The following is a 17,836-nucleotide window of genomic DNA, read 5'->3' as shown; positions in this document are numbered from 1 at the left end:
TTATACCTGTACTGTACATTATACTGCTCTTCCTGTATATTATACCTGTACTGTGCATTATACTGCTGCCCCTGTACATTATACTCTGCCCCTGTACATTATACTGCTCCCCCTGTACATTATACTCTGCCCCTGTACATTATACTCTGCCCCTGTACATTATACTGCTCCTCCTGTATATTATACTGCTCCTCCTGTACATTATACTGCTTCCCCTGTACATTATACTGCTCCCCCTGTACATTATGCTGCTCCCCCTGTACATTATACTGCTCCTCCTGTATATTATACTGCTCCTCCTGTATATTATACTGCTCCTCCTGTATATTATACCTGTACTGTGCATTTTACTGCTGCCCCTGTACATTATACTGCTTCTCCTGTATATTATACCTGTACTGTACATTATACTGCTGCCCCTGTACATTACACTCTGCCCCTGTACATTACACTCTGCCCCTGTACATTATATTCTGCCCCTGTACATTATATTCTGCCCCTGTACATCACACTCTGCCCCTGTAGATTATACTCTGCCCCTGTACATTATACTCTGCCCCTGTACATTATACTCTGCCCCTGTACATTATACTCTGCCCCTGTACATTATATTCTGCCCCTGTACATTATATTCTGCCCCTGTACATTATACTGCTCCCCTGTACATTATACTGCTCCTCCTGTACATTATACTGCTCCCCCTGTACATTATACTGCTCCTCCTGTACATTATACCTGTCCTGTATATTATACTGCTCCTCCTGTACATTATACTGCTTCCCCTGTACATTATACTGCTTCCCCTGTACATTATACTGCTCCCCCTGTACATTATACTGCTCCTCCTGTACATTATACCTGTCCTGTATATTATACTGCTCCTCCTGTACATTATACTGCTTCCCCTGTACATTATACTGCTCCCCCTGTACAGTATACTGCTTCCCCTGTACATTATACTGCTTCCCCTGTACATTATACTGCTCCCCCAGTACATTATATTGCTCCTCCTGTACATTATACCTGTCCTGTACATTATACTGCTCCCCCTGTACATTATACTGCTCCCCCTGTACATTATACTTCTCCCCCTGTACATTCTACTGCTCCCCCTGTACATTATACTGCTTCCCCTGTACATTATACTGCTCCTCCTGTACATTATACTGCTCCCCCTGTACATTATACTGCTCCCCCTGTACATTATACTGCTCCTCCTGTACATTATACCTGTCCTGTATATTATACTGCTCCCCCTGTACATTATTATGCTCCCCTGTACATTATACTGCTCCCCCTATACATTATACCTGTACTTCAAATTATACTGCTTCCCCTGTACATTATACCTGTACTTCAAATTATACTGCTCCCCCTGTACATTATACTGCTCGTCCTATACATTATACTGCTCTTCCTGTATATTATACCTGTACATTATACTGCTCCTCCTGTATATTATACCTGTACTGTACATTCTACTGCTCCCCCTGTACATTATACTGCTCCTCCTGTACATTATACCTGTACTGTACATTATACTGCTCCCCCTGTACATTATAATGCTCCTCCTGTATATTATACTGCTCCTCCTGTACAGTATACCTGTCCTGTACATTATACTGCTCCCCCATTACATTATACTACTCCCCCTGTACATTATTCTGCTCCCCCTGTACATTATACTGCTCCCCCTGTACATTATACCTGTGCTGTGCATTATACTGCTCCTCCTGTGAATTATACTGCTCCCCCTGTACATTATACTGCTCCCCCTGTACATTATACTTCTCCTCCTGTATATTATACTGCTCTCCCTGTACATTATACTGCTCTCCCTGTACATTATACTGCTCCCCCTGTACATTATACTGCTCCTCCTGTGCATTATACTGCTCCCCCTGTACATTATACTGCTCTCCCTGTACATTATACTGCTCCTCCTGTGCATTATACCTGTGCTGTGAATTATACTGCTCCTCCTGTGCATTATACTGCTCCTCCTGTACATTATACTGCTCCTCCTGTATATTATACTGCTTCCCCTGTACATTATACTTCTCCTCCTGTAAATTATACTGCTCTCCCTGTACATTATACTGCTCCTCCTGTACATTATACTGCTCCTCCTGTGCATTATACTGCTCCTCCTGTACATTATACTGCTCTCCCTGTACATTATACTGCTCCTCCTGTACATTATACTGCTCCTCCTGTACATTATACTGCTCCTCCTGTACATTATACTGCTCCTCCTGTACATTATACTGCTCTCCCTGTACATTATACTGCTCCCCTGTACATTATACTGCTCCCCTGTACATTATACTGCTCTCCCTGTACATTATACTGCTCCCCTGTACATTATACTGCTCCTGTACATTATACTGCTCCTCCTGTACATTATACTGCTCCTCCTGTACATTATACTGCTCCTCCTGTGCATTATACTGCTTCCCCTGTACATTATACTGCTCCCCTGTATATTATACCTGTCCTGTACATTATACTGCTCTCCCTGTACATTATACTGCTCTCCCTGTACATTATACTGCTCCTCCTGTACATTATACTGCTCCTCCTGTACATTATACTGCTCCTCCTGTACATTATACTGCTCCTCCTGTACATTATACTGCTCCCCTGTACATTATACTGCTCTCCCTGTACATTATACTGCTCTCCCTGTACATTATACTGCTCCTCCTGTATATTATACTGCTCCTCCTGTACATTATACTGCTCCTCCTGTACATTATACTGCTCCTCCTGTACATTATACTGCTCTTCCTGTACATTATACTGCTCCCCTGTACATTATACTGCTTCCCCTGTACATTATACTGCTCCCCTGTACATTATACTGCTGCCCCTGTATATTATACTGCTCCCCCTGTACATTATACTGCTCCCCTGTACATTATACTGCCCCCCCCTGTACATTATACTGCTGCCCCTGTATATTATACTGCTCCCCCTGTACATTATACTGCTCCCCTGTACATTATACTGCTCCCTGTACATTATACTGCTCCCTGTACATTATACTGCCCCCCCTGTACATTATACTGCCCCCCCCCCTGTACATTATACTGCTGCCCCTGTACATTATACTGCTCCCCTGTACATTTTACTGCTCCTCCTGTGCATTATACTGCTTCCCCTGTACATTATACTGCTCCTCCTGTATATTATACTGCTCCTCCTGTACATTATACTGCTCCTCCTGTACATTATACTGCTCCTCCTGTACATTATACTGCTCCTCCTGTACATTATACTGCTCCTCCTGTACATTATACTGCTCCTCCTGTACATTATACTGCTCCTCCTGTACATTATACTGCTGCCCCTGTACATTATACTGCTCCCCTGTACATTTTACTGCTCCTCCTGTGCATTATACTGCTTCCCCTGTACATTATACTGCTCCTCCTGTATATTATACTGCTCCTCCTGTACATTATACTGCTCCTCCTGTACATTATACTGCTCCTCCTGTACATTATACTGCTCCTCCTGTACATTATACTGCTCCTCCTGTACATTATACTGCTCTCCCTGTACATTATACTGCTCCTCCTGTACATTATACTGCTCCTCCTGTACATTATACTGCTCCTCCTGTACATTATACTGCTCCTCCTGTACATTATACTGCTCCTCCTGTGCATTATACTGCTCCTCCTGTGCATTATACTGCTGCCCCTGTACATTATACTGCTCCCCTGTACATTTTACTGCTCCTCCTGTGCATTATACTGCTTCCCCTGTACATTATACTGCTCCTCCTGTACATTATACTGCTCCTCCTGTACATTATACTGCTCCCCCTGTACATTATACTGCTCCTCCTGTACATTATACTGCTCCTCCTGTACATTATACTGCTCCTCCTGTACATTATACTGCTCCCCTGTACATTATACTGCTCCTCCTGTATATTATACTGCTCCTCCTGTACATTATACTGCTCCTCCTGTACATTATACTGCTCCTCCTGTACATTATACTGCTCCTCCTGTACATTATACTGCTCCTCCTGTACATTATACTGCTCTCCCTGTACATTATACTGCTCCTCCTGTGCATTATACTGCTCCTGCTGTGCATTATACCAGTGCTGTGAATTATACTGCTCCTCCTGTATATTATACCTGTCCTGTACATTATACTGCGCCTCCTGTGCATTATACTGCTCCTCCTGTATATTATACCTGTACATTATACTGCTCCTCCTGTATATTATACCTGTACATTATATTGCTCCTGTACTGTACATTATACTGCTCCTGCTGTATATTATACCTGTACATTATACTGCTCCTGCTGTATATTATACCTGTACATTATACTGGTTCCTCTAGTCTGTTATTATCGCTCGCACATGTGCATTAGGTGTGATCAGGTGTTTTTTTTTAGCCCCGCCCACGTGGTGGGGGAAGCATGGCTATTGCCGTCTGGCTATACAGAGCGCAGCAGCAGCAGCTCCGGAAGGGGAGTAGTCTGTTTGACACACCCTCCTTGCGTGTGAGGCACCTCCCGCTTGGTAAAGCTGCCTTGATTATATTAGTCCGCATCAGTGGCGGGGGGAGGAGTCAGTTTCAGATTGTTGCTATGTGCGTCTTGGCCCCGCCTACTTCATAGTCTGTTTCTGTGTTGGTTACGTTACAGCGCACCAGGGGGAGGAGTCAGTGTGCTTGGTTCTATAGGTGTTTGGCTCCGCCCACTTAGTAGATCGTAGTTTATGTTGGTTATAGCACATCCCAGCAGGGAGGAGTCAGTATGAGATTATAGCTAGTATTCGCATGTTTTCCCCGCCCATCACTTCGGCGGAGCACGGCTGATGGCTTAGCTATATTTGAATAAGGGGAGGAATAAGTGTGAGATCGTTGCTATGCTCGTCTGCTCTCGCGAGGATTTCTTGTCTCTCGCGGGAACGTGATGGGAAGACATGTCCGGGGGAGTGAGGAGGGAGGTGAGAAGCGGGACCGGTGATAGGGAGGAGTGTGTATGTATAACACGGGTGTCACATGTCGGGACGGAGGGAGGGACGCGGGCTGAGGTGAGGAGTGACACCCGTGACACGACGTGCCCGCAATTAGGATGGAGGGGGCGTGGTCTCTGAAGGCTGTGGGCGGGGTCTGTGGTATGTAGTGTGTACATGGTGGGGGTTCTTTCTCTGTATAGTCACAGTGGTGTGTGGCACATGCTGCTGCAAGGGCTTACAATGATGGGGCTTGTAAAATATCCCTGTTAGAGGCCTCAGTGACTACATGGGGATATGCAGTGGTTTGCTACCAGGTGGGGGACATTTATGAAAACTTGAAAACAGAAAATCAGTCTTGTTGCCCATAGCAACCAATCACTGCTCTGCTTTAATTTCTTCTTGAAAGCTGTGCTGTGATTGGTTGCTATGGGAAACAGAATGTTATCATAAATCCCCCCCCCCATAGTGTTACACGGCAGACTTTCAACCATGTGGTACACGCCTGCACGAAGCGGTAACTAAAGGGGTCGTCCAGGATTAGAAAAACATGGCTACTGTCTTCCAAAAACAGCGCCACACCTGTTCATGGGTTGTGTCTGGTATTGCAGCTGAACTCCGTTAAAGTGAATGGGGCCAAGCTGCAATACCACGCACAGCCTGTTAACAGGTGTGGTGCTGTTTTTGGAAGAAAGCAGCCATGTTTTTTCTAATCAAGGACAAACCCTTTAATGCAATGTATGGCGAAGATCGTTCTTCTGTCGCAGTCTCCTATTGTAGGCCGTCTCTGTTATGGAGGCTTGCGCCATTATTATATGTGTACTGTTGCAGTATGACTGTAATGGGGGCACTGTGGTTGCCCAGTAAAGTAATGGGGGCACTGTGGCTGCCCAGTAAAGTAATGGGGGCACTGTGGCTGCCCAGTAAAGTAATGGGGGCACTGTGGCTGCCCAGTAAAGAAAAGGGGATAAAGCGATAAGCTTTGTTATGGGGGCATTGGGGCACTGCAAAAAAAATAAGTTGCTGAGGTGTTCACAGTGCGCCAACTACTTATGATACTTTCCTATCGTTAAAAGACTCGCCACCCTCTACAATAATAATTGCACGCATGCTCGGCTGTTTCCGCAATGCCCATAGAAGTGAATGGAGAGAGCCACGCACATACATGGACACCCCCACCCCCATGTGGCGGGTCTGTGGATATGCTGCTACACCGCGACCGCTACACACTTCAGATATAATCAAGACCGCGCAGCAGCACAGAGTATTTTGTGGTCAGCTGGGTAATTTATGATCATAGTCCTGGGATTGGGGGTGGGAGTATTTAACATTTCTTAGGTTCAGGATCACTCGGCTTATCTCTGTTGTGGATCACGTTCCTCCTGTATCGCCGCTGTGTAATAACGGCACAATCTCCTCGGACATGGACTTTCTGTGTCTCTTTGTGAGGCGCTGACTTTGCAGGGAAGTGAAATGTATCTGTGCCAACGTTTCTACTTCATGCACACGCTTTGCTGAAATGGCAGGAATGTAAATCTGTGATTGTGGTGCGTGAAATCCTGCAGCGGCCGAGCCGAGAGCAACAACCAGAACGACTGGAGTAATCGCTGGAAACTGGAGGAATGGATTTTATAAGTAGAGAAGTGACTGGAAACTGAAGAACCCGGGAGAGTCGAGTCAGACGTGAGATCTGTGCGGTCCGGTGCCAGGTGGTTTGTCAAAGGAGTTCTCTTACAGCGACAACCCCTGTGTATGCCCTATTAGAGCGTATGGATGCCAAAGAGGGGGGGGGGGGTTCCCTTCTTGGGGACCCCTTTCTATAGGTCTGTATGGAGGGAAATGTCTGGCCATACCCGGCTTCCACCTGCGATAATAGCTGATCGCTGGGTGTTTGAGAAGTCGGACCCATGGAGATCAGCTGGTCGCTGGTCCAGCTCTGCTTAATAAAGGGGGCCCCTTTAACTCAGCTGCTACATGTTTTCTAGTAGTATATGGGACTTAAAAAAAAAATGCAGATTATAGGATTTGCTGCATGTTTTTTGAAGGGTTGTACAGGATTAGCACAAAACGGTTATTTTCCTCCAGAGACAGCGCCACATATGTCCACAGGTTATGCGTGGTATTACAGCTCATGCCCCATTTACTTTCATGGAGTTGAGTTGCAGTACCAGACACAACCCATAAACAGGTGTGGCGCTGTTTCTAGAAGAATGCAGCCATGTTGTTCTAGTGGCCGTGCTTGGTATTGCAGGGATTGCGCTGCTGTGAGCTGCAGTACCTGGCACAGCCACTACCAACTGTACGGCACTGTGCCTGGTAAATGATGAAAGGTGCCAGGACTCGGATCACCAATGATCTGATATTGACGGTCTATTCCAGGAGTCCGCAACCATCGGCACTCTAGCTGTTGTGACGCTACAATTCCCAGCATGCCCTGATGGCCTTTTGCTGTAATAATAAAGCCTTTGGCTCAGGGCATGCTGGTTTATACAGTCGTGTAATAAATATAATGCTCTCACGGGCTCAGGTAATGTCTGGACGCGCGGCTTCTCCCGCCGCTAATCCTGTTATCCACAGAAGAATGTAAAGTTTCTCTGTAATGTTTGTATCGTGCCAGAAGTGTCCTGGATATGGACTTGTTTCTCCTTTATTTGCATGAGAATGTTTTATGGTTTATATTGACCTTTATTACAGGCAGGTCACCTCGTAAAAACATTAACCGCCGACGCCATTTTTAGTTTTTTCATTTTCGCTTTTTCCTCATCACCTTTTAAAAAGCCATAGCTTTTTTTATTTTTCGTCGACATTGCCGTATAAGATCTTGTATTTTGCCGGACGGGTTGTAGTTTTTAATCGCACCTTTTAAAGTAAGGGCCTGTTCACATCAGCGTTGCCCTTCCGATGAGGGGTTCCGTCTGAGGTTTCTGTCAGGTTAACCCCTCAACGGAAAGGCAAATGGAAACGTTGTTAATGGATTCCGTTGGTCGCCGTTGTGACCGGGTTCCGTTGTTTTGACGGAATCCATAGCGCAGTCCTGTATTACACAAACATCATATGGCATAGAAATATCCTTTGCAGAGAAAATACCGGTAATTGAGCTGGGGAATTGAGAAAATGAGTAAATTGCTACATATACAGTTCCGTAATATGCAAGTAGGTTGCCTAAAAACCCATTGTCATAGATCCCATTAGGGAATTCTGTATTACTAGAGGGGGGTCCCCTGTTCAGGATCCTCATCTCTTGGTCAGAGTGGAGAATGGTTATAAAGTGTCTCTCCCTGGAGGACCTGTCCTGTATTGCACAAACAACACATTGATATGATATGTGTAATGCTTAATTTTCCCTGTGGCGGCGCTGCTGGGAAATTGTACACTTACCGCCAGGTTTCCTCACAGATTACAGCTGATCGCTGGTGGTCCCAGCAGGGGGACACTTTGTGATCTGCTTATTGTCAAAGGACCATTCTAACAAGTAGAGATTGTATTTCAGGTGTGTGCTTGTCTGGACTAACTTTGTCTTTGTTTTCCAGGTTTCCCAATGAGAGGATCATGTCGATCTCACAGTTGGGGTGATCCATAGCATGGCTGCTTCTCGATCGACACGCGTCACAAGATCTACCGTGGGGTTAAACGGATTGGATGAAAGCTTCTGTGGGCGCACACTAAGGAACCGCAGCATCGCTCACCCAGACGAAATCGTCCCGCCGTCACTCCTCCGATCAAGGTCTCCTAAGAAAAGACCCGAACTTGCCCAGATCCAAAAGGGAAACCTCACCAAGGGCAGTGAGTTGAAGCAGTCGACTCCGCGGGAATCTTGGGTAAGCCCCAGAAAGAGGGGGCTGTCTATTTCAGAGAAAGACGGTAGCGACAAAGACAGCGTGGAAAACAGCGACAAAAAGTCAAGCGGACCGCTGTCGCCTGTACTGAGGAAAATCAAACGTTACCTGCGATCTGAGGAGCCCGGCTGTCCGGAGGAGGAATTGCACAAAGAGCCCTTGGACAGGAGGAACTCTGAATCTGACAATGAAACAGAGACTCCCCGTGCTAAACGAGCTCATCGATGTCTTTTACTGGATGATAGTAACCAAAGGGAAATCAAAACCGAGACGGACGAACTTGTGAAAAAAAACCTGCCCGATGGGGACGTATTTAACCATCAGGTCGTTAACGGTATTGACAATGAGACCGCTGCTGTAAATTGTAATAATTGCCCGTCAGATGGGAGTGTTAAACAGAATAACGTTAGTGCGTTCCCTCCCCCCAAGGAATTAATTGTCTCGGAGAATGGGAGCTCATTAACTCCGTGCCCCGTGCTCAGTATCGGCAAAAAGGACGCGCTTTCAGACCATAATGTGCCTTGCACACACTCCGAGGAGCAGGCGGAGAGACAGGACCATGAAATAGTTAATAACTGCATAAACCAGACCAATGAAACGGCAGGGGTTCCCTGCACAGACCCACCAGCGACTGTCCGGGACTCCGAGGACGAGCTGGACGTTGTAGGCGACGGTGTCTCGAAGGAACAAAAATCGCCAAACCGCGTACCAAGCCCTGCTCGGGACAAGCCGGCGACGGCAGAGTCTGCGTTGGATTCACCAGGGTTCGAGGCTGTTGCCTCTCCGGAGGCCTGCTTGTCAGACACACAAGAACATAGATATACTTTAAGAACTTCCCCGAGGAAGCCGCTTTCTGTTAAAGACAGTCTGTCTCTGTGTGGAGAGAACGGGCAGGCAGAGGAGGGTCCTGGAGAGAACAGCGGACTTGGAGGCGCCGTTAATGGCGCCGGGATTAATCCAGAAAGTGACGATCGCGGCGACAAAAATCAAAGCTGCGCTGTGAAGCGTTCACAGGAGAAACTCCCCTGCCCTGCCACCGGCACAGTGTGTGCCGCACCATCCACCAGGGAGAGCGGCGGCGGCATTCAGCCCGCAGAGGAGGAGGACGATGAGCCCGACGTCTATTACTTTGAGTCTGATCACGTGGCATTGAAACACAACAAAGAGTATGTGTAACCATGGTAACTTTGTTTTCCGCTACCCGGTAATGTTTTATTGTGTCGGTGCCTTTAAGCTGAAGGTTTTCATCAGTGTAGTTTTGTGTTTTTATGTTTTTGATCACGCATTAGGTTTCATTGGTGACTATACACAGTTAAAAAAAAATTATAATATATATATATATATATATATATATAGTCTCTATAGCGGACCCCGTCCTTGCGTTCACAATTACTGACTGCGCTGCAGTCGACTCCTTTAGACATTTGCGTTTCTCCAAGAGATGTGCCTGGTTGCACAATTTATGTTGGCACAATTTATATTGGCACAATTTATATTGTATGTCTGTGCTATTACGGCTTTATCCTGCTGTGTACACTATAGAGCACTCTGTGTTTTTTTTTTTTTTTTTCGAGGTTTATGTAGGAACGATCCATTTCATCAGGCAGTTTTTGTGGTGAATGGAGAAATGGTTGTTGAACAGAATTGTGTTCTATCCAGTGCAGGACTTGAGGGGGAGGAGCATGACACAGATTCTTTTTTGTGTTCTGGGAATCCCTGTGTCATGCTCCGCCCTTCAAGCCGCGCACTAGGCATAACACCGTGTATACATGTATGTGTCAGAGTGTCCCTTTAAAGTGGATCTAAAGTCATTCCTATAAAGCTTAATGTGGAGAGATCCTTCAGGTCGCCGGCTTGTTGCAAAGAAAACAAATGTCTTGTCTCCATTTTCTAGCTGTTCGCTCCCAGTCTGCCAGTCTGTTTGAATTTAGTGGAAAACCAAAAAGGAGGAGAACCAAAGAGGGGAAGAGATCAGAGACTGGGCATTTGTATAAACAATCTGTGACCGGTTTTAAGCTCCACAGCTGCTAAAAATGGCTGCCGCTTCCTGCAAGCTACTTCCGCAGACACTAAAATAGGACAAGTCCGATTTAGGAATGAAACAAGCAGGTGCCCCTTCTGAAATGATCAATGACACCACTTGGACAATTTTAAAAAATATGCCCCGCAGTAAAAAACAAAACTTAAATGGCCACTGGAGGGCAGTGGTCCAGTGTTTTCTGCCTCGGTCTTCTACCATTCGCATACGACCTTCACTTAGTTCAAAACTTGGAAATGTAGAGGCCTCGTGTAATCCGGTGCTGTGTCCAGCAATGAAACCAGTGCTCTCTGAGTAAACGCTCTGTCAAGTCACCTCTTTACCCCCATACGACCCATGTGCATTGCTGGTTCACTGATCCAATGATACGATGTATTGTTAGAGCCCGGTGCAGTTATTTCTTCTCCGCAGATCTCGCGTCTTTACTATAGAAATAAGAGCACATCAGGTGATTAGCGGCTTGTAAAAGGGTTTCATACAACTAAACCAGGCTCATGGTAGGGTCTATATAATAAGACCCCAGCAGTTCTACTGAACCAAACTTAGATGACCCTAAGAAAAGAGGCTCCAGAATACAAGAATGTGCTAAAGCAGAGATGTCAGAAGAGGGGACAGGTCATCTTTATCAGTCGATCTACCGTATTCCCTAGACTGCTTTGTTATATTTCTCTAATGAACACTAGATGGCGATGTTATGTCATGTTTCGAGTGTTGTATATTAGGCTCTGTTCACACTTACGTCATGTTTTCCATTTTTACAGGAGCCATGACTGATCCATTTTTTTTCTTCTCTGTATTGGCTTATAATGGATCAGTCATGTTTCCGTTGGGTCTTGTGTTTTTTTTCTGGATACAGTACTACTGCATGCTACGCTATTCTGACCCTCAAAAATCAATTTAAACCTAACACAGGTGTGAACAGAGCCTTAGATCCAGCACAGTACTGGATTTCACCACCCTCTCCATTTTTATTTCTTCATGCCGTTCATTAATTTTTTTTATTTTTTATTTTTTGTCATCACCCAATCGCAGCAATTTGTTCTACAATCTCCATCTATTTTTTTAGTTTTGTGTAATGTTTTTGTAGGACATAGATGTATAACCCAAGGACGGAGTTAAAGAGGCTCTGTCACCACATTATAAGTGCCTTATCTCCTACATAAGGAGATCGGCACTGTAATGTAGGTGACAGTAATGCTTTTTATTTAAATAAACGATCTATTTTTACCACTTTATTAGCGATTTTAGATTTATGCTAATGAGTTGCTTAAAGCCCAACTGGGCGTGTTTTTACTTTAGACCAAGTGGGCGTTGTACAGGGGAGTGTATGACACTGACCAATCAGTGACCAATCAGCATCATGCACTCCTCTCCATTCATTTACACAACACATAGGGATCCTTTTAGATCGCTATGTCTTATAATAACACATTAACAATACTGAAGTGTTTAGACCGTGAATAGACATTCCACGGGATTTCTATTCACAATCTCTGCACTTCGTTACTCTGTCTGTGGTAGTTACAGCCGAGGAAGCGTGATCTCGTTGTAACCTGTCATTTACAGCGTAATCTCGCGAGATCACGCTTCCTCTGCTGTAACTACCACAGACAGAGTAACGAAGTGCAGAGATTGTGAATAGACATCCCGTGGAATGTCTATTCACTGTCTAAACACTTCAGTATTGTTAATGTGTTATTATAAGACATAGCGATCTAAAAGGATCCCTATGTGTTGTGTAAATGAATGGAGAGGAGTGCATGACGCTGATTGGTCACTGATTGGTCAGTGTCATACACTCCCCTGTACAACGCCCACTTGGTCTAAAGTAAAAACACGCCCAGTTGGGCTTTAAGCAACTAATTCGCATAAACCAAAATCGCTAATAAAGTGTTAAAAATAGATTGGTTTTTTTAAAATAATAAGCATTACTGTCACCTACATTATAGCACCGATCTCCTTATGTAGGAGACAGGGCACTTATAATGTGGTGATAGAGCCTCTTTAAGTCTGCCCCAAAATGCATTGCTGGAACGTTGTGTTATTAACTTTTGCAATTTTTCTCCCGTTAAATTAAATGTTTATTAAAAGGTAGGAGATTTTATTTTTTCTTCTTTCCCTACAGGAGTTGTCCAGGGGGCCTCAAAAAAAAAAAAATCCATCAAAAGACTATTAAAGGGGTTGTCCGAGATACCATCATATTTTCAAAAACCCCTTTAATGCATGTAAGTTATAAATGTAAATACATCTGTAATATACTTACGTTTTCCAAAGTGGCCCCGTTTCCAGATCCTGCCGTGGGGAACTTGACTGGTGACGTCACTCTCTGCACTGGCTCTGCCGCTTTGTTGATCTTGAATTTTTTGCCGGGTATACGACACGTCACTTGTGACGGGGTCTATATCGGCTTGTTCTGTTGTAACGCGCATGCGCGGCCCCTGCTGTTATCTCGAGAGCAGAAGGGACCGCGAGAACAGCAATGACAGCGCATGCGCGTTACGGACTGAGCAGCAGAACAAGCCGATATACACCACGTGACAAGTCGTATACCCGGAAAATAAATAAAGATCAACAAAGAGGCAGAGCCGGAGCAGAGAGTGACGTCACCAGTCAAGTTCCCCACGGCAGGATCTGGAAACGGGGCAACTTTGGAAAACGTAAGTATATTACAAATGTATTTACATTTATAACTTACATGCATTAAAGGGGTTTTTTAAAATATGATGGTATCTCGGACAACGCCTTTAAAAAGGTTCCCTGATGGTAAAACTTTATTTCCAGTCAGAGAACCTTCTTATAAGGTTATTTACTGGACCCCGATGGATGAGCGTGCGCGGAAAAGCTCAGTCTCCGCATCCACATCTCTACTCTAAGCAAATGATTCCCCACCCAGCCTCAGTAACGCCAGTCACGGTGCCCGCCCCTTGCGGTAACGCGCTTGATGACCCACTGTCATGAACTGGAGACTGAGGCGGCTCTACCCAGTCCTCGTCGCCGTGTCAAAATGGGCCGTGTTTCAGTTCTCTGCACAGCAGGGGGCGCTGCTGTGCAAGGAAAGCTTAGAAGGGGACACAACAGTAAATCAGTTGCGCAGCCCCTTCATTCTCAGGATTAGTGGGGGTACCAGAAGTCGGAGCGCACGGATTCTAAAGCGATGGGATATCCTACATTACATGGCATCACTGTATACGATGGAATACCTATTTTTAACTAGAAAATACAGAAAAATTGCTTCTTAGCGCCACCTTGCTGCTGTTTGGGGAAACGCCTTTGCCTCACGGCTGTTAGACACCACATTGCTGCTGAATGCTCTTTCCCCTGCCGGTCAGTTCTCAGTGATGAATATTTTGTTCTCCGGGCGTCCCTCGCGCTGTTCTCTATGACTGGGACTCATCGCTTTAATGAATAACTTGGTTTTCTCTCTGACCGCCGCCTGCCCTGGCGCAGACCCCACGTATCCTCCTCGGCTTTGGGTTTATCTTGGTTTCACTGCTGATTTTTGCTTTCTCCCTCCAGTTATCAGAGGCTGTTACAGACGATTTCGGTGCTGGAGGCGCAGCGCTCTCAAGCTGTTCTAGACATGGAAAGGTTATCCCAGCACCAGAGGGACGGCCTGACTGATCCTATTGGATTTGTGGAGAAACTTCAAAAGAAGGTACAGTGCAGAGACGGCTGCGAGCCAGGGGCAGGGACGCTCCCCTGACACTCTCTACTTCTGTCTTTACCCTGCTATAAAAGACCAATTTATAGATCACAAGCTGTGGCCCTGGGTAAAATGAAAGAACTCCATCTGCATTCATGTCCACGCACAGCGAGGCTTTCTATGCTTTGGCCGTCAGGGCCGTTTCTTTATGGCAAAAGTTTAGCTTCTTGTTTTTAAAGAGGACCTGCCGGCTCTCCTGGCATGTCTGTATTACTAAATACTCGTATTCTGCATGGACTAACAATTCTGTGCCGTTCCTCTGTAATTCCTCCTGGAAACGTTTAAGTGTTACCATTACTCTTGTATATGGGGTGTGTGTCTACCCAGTCTGACATTGTCCATTCAATTCTGATCGTAACAGACTGTGTAGGAATGGCAGAACAAAGAGTTCTAAGAGAAGGTGCTCCAGATATTGGTATTATTCTGTTTTGTGACCGCTACAATCGTCTCCACCACCACCATATTGTTCTTCCTTTTAGCGATATAGATTGTTATTATTTCACGTGAGTTTTTTTTGTGCGTTTTTATCACAGTGGTCCGATATTACATTGTCACGTTGTCCGTTGTTCTGCATTCAATATGAAATAACGGTGACGTAAAGAAATGTCCGTCAAATTACGCGGATCCAAATTTCATGGTTTTCAGAAGTAACCGGTCTAGGAGTCTGACAGCAGGGCCCCCATGACAGCTATACCCAGCCTGTGCTTTGACAGTCCAGGGTTATCATAGGGACAATAGAGGGACATTTTAAAACAACTTTGCCTTTAAAGGTGTTTTCCAGCCACTAAAAATTGATGACCTATCCTTAGGATAGGCCATCAATAGCTTATGGGTCAGGGTCCGGGACCCCCGCAAATCAGCTGTTTTGAAGGGGCCGCAGCGCTTGTACAAGCGCTGCTGCCCCTTCATTTCTTCCTGCTCACTGAGTCGTCGACACGGCAGTGATTCACAGGTGTTGTAGCCTTCTTCTTCCATTCACTTCAATGGGAGATAAGGCTGCAATACTTGTGAATCGCCGCTAAATGCGTGTCGACGACTCAGTGAGCAGGAAGAAATGAAGGGGCAGCAGCGCTTGTACAAGCGCTGCGGCCCCTTCAAAACAGCTGATCGGCGGGGGTCCCGGGACTCGGACACTGACCCATTACCTATTGATGGCCAATCCTGAGGATAGGCCATCAATGTTTAGTGGCTGGAAAACCCCTTTAAGATGCCACTTCAGTATTGCTTATACCCTATACATGGCATTTATGGATTATAGACTTTTACTAAATGTTTAGGAATAATTGTAAATCTAGGATGAGCAGCACTTTCTTCTGTCTGCTGGTTGCTATGGTAAGTGATATTACCATGGCGATGAGAATGTATGGCTACCAGCCCATCTGGAGGAGGACGCATGCTAAACAGTGAAGCCCCGCTGCGGTCTGTATATACCTCCATGTGATGAGACGGCCGAGGAGACACGTAGGTTTATGTATTAAAGAGGATCCGTCACCATCTGCCATGTATTACAATGCCCCCCAACCTGTGAAACTACAACTCCCAGCATGCACTGACAACCACAAGCTGATCTATTAGATGCCCTTCCAACCACAACCAAGTGATTACAACGGCACCCACTGGACGTCCGGCTGTTTCCCCCCTTATGAGGAACATTTGTATGTAGACCAGAGATTCCCGATCTTATTACCATGATGAAATCACTGAAAAAAATTTCCAGCTCGTAGCGAATCTTTACTCACGTTCTTACCGCAAAGACGTTTGGTGTAGAGGCTGGCAAAGCGCCTCATATCTTTGTATTCTGGCTGAGATTTGTTGCCTGTCCCCATGCCAAGCATCTTGGGACAGACTGACGTCTGTAATAGTGACAGGGATTGCTGCGGTCGGCTGGAGAACCCCATAGCAGATTCCAGGGAAGCTAGGTTGGGAATCATTGATGTGGATGAAGGTTTGGATCCACACAAGGCCCCCATGACAACACTGCTAAGAGCTCTGAAGAGCTTTAAAAAATATATATATAAAAATAAAGTGGAAGGTGTCCGCTCTCATAAGGACAAGGCCATCTTTCCAGTTTTGATGTGGTTCTCTGGTCATTTACCCACGCCGATGGCCTCCTCTGACATTCCTCACTCGTGTAGCAGCAGTGGTTCCCCCGCGGGAGGTAAAGAGCTGTTAAAAAGATCTAATGTATCGTCCTTTATTCTGCATCAGGTGGACGTTGGAATTCCTCACCCCCAAAGGATTGTCCAGTTACCAGAAATTGCTTGGGACCAGTACACGACGACCCTGGGAAACTTCGAGAGAGAGTTTAGAAATAGAAAAAGGAACTCCAGGAGAGTTAAGCTGATATTTGATAAAGGTCAGTAGTCGGAGGTGTACAGTCTGTCGGTGACCTGTGAGGACGGTCTCTATAGAGCGCACCCTGGCATAGTGCCTAAATGACAGTTTCCCAATATCTGAATCCCTGTCTTTAGCTGCTTAAAGTCGTGGTCTCCTACCTGTAACTCTCCAGTTGTTGCAGAACCACAAACCCCCAGCATGCCTTGACGGTCAGTGCATGCTGGGATTTTTAATTTTGCAGCAGCTGGAAAGCAAGAGGTAGTAGACAATTTGACACGGTCAATAAAGTCAGAGATTCACATTGTGTAATTCCACCTTTACTGGGGTAGATATGACTTAGGGCCGTCGCCTTGTATATTTTTTATGCGCAGCATGTAGTTTTGGTTGTCGCGAGTTGCAGCCTTTCCTTCCGTCTTCCGTACATTGTGTTTATAATACAATTCTATGTATCTGTCTGACACTCAGTTTTAAGCTAACGTGCCGTGTCGGTTGCTGTTACAGTTGGCTTACATGCCAATCCGCAAAGAGCAGGAGATAAGGAAGGAGAATCATCATCATCATCATCCTCTTATTCTGTTCTACCACAGAGCGACAGTCAAGAAAGCTCTGCGAGCAGTGTACAGGTAAGAGGTGTCCGTGCCCGAACTGAAACGCTCAAGTATTACTATACGGTTAGGTAGTCATTTAAATTGATTTAATAGAACTTGTTCAATACATAGGGGATTTTTTTTTATATAGAAGATATTTTTAATATTTGACATATTAGTCATAATCATTTTTGAAATTCTGTCGTTTTTCCTATTGGCCACTAGATGGCAGCAGAGTAGACATACAGTCCTGACTAATTATCAATTTGTACCAAGCCCTGTAAACTGCTGCTGAGACCCCCGGCAAACAGGTTGGTTGGGGGGGGGGGGGGATTCAGCCAGCTATGC

The 17,836-nt window shown here is 45.5% G+C and overlaps 1 protein-coding gene across 4 annotated transcripts in view; it reads left to right on the top strand.

Moving 5' to 3' along the window:
- The window catches only part of ZZZ3 (zinc finger ZZ-type containing 3), a 47,359-nt gene that overhangs the window by 13,064 nt on the left and 16,459 nt on the right, over nucleotides 1-17,836 (top strand). For 2 of the 4 annotated variants that reach the window (XM_075832867.1, XM_075832870.1), the window contains exons 2-5: nucleotides 8,518-9,989; nucleotides 14,378-14,516; nucleotides 16,773-16,920; nucleotides 17,403-17,524. In XM_075832867.1, the coding sequence (XP_075688982.1) occupies nucleotides 8,569-9,989; nucleotides 14,378-14,516; nucleotides 16,773-16,920; nucleotides 17,403-17,524 (1,830 nt within the window). In that variant the 5' untranslated portion in view covers nucleotides 8,518-8,568. Of the gene's footprint in view, nucleotides 1-4,874; nucleotides 4,979-5,064; nucleotides 5,150-8,517; nucleotides 9,990-14,377; nucleotides 14,517-16,772; nucleotides 16,921-17,402; nucleotides 17,525-17,836 lie in introns of those variants that run through there. The other 2 variants (XM_075832868.1, XM_075832869.1) reach the window with 2 other exon arrangements.

The sequence above is a fragment of the Rhinoderma darwinii genome, chromosome 7, assembly GCF_050947455.1.
Source record: "Rhinoderma darwinii isolate aRhiDar2 chromosome 7, aRhiDar2.hap1, whole genome shotgun sequence".
Lineage (NCBI taxonomy): Eukaryota > Metazoa > Chordata > Amphibia > Anura > Rhinodermatidae > Rhinoderma > Rhinoderma darwinii.
This window is presented reverse-complemented; position numbering and strand designations above follow the sequence as displayed.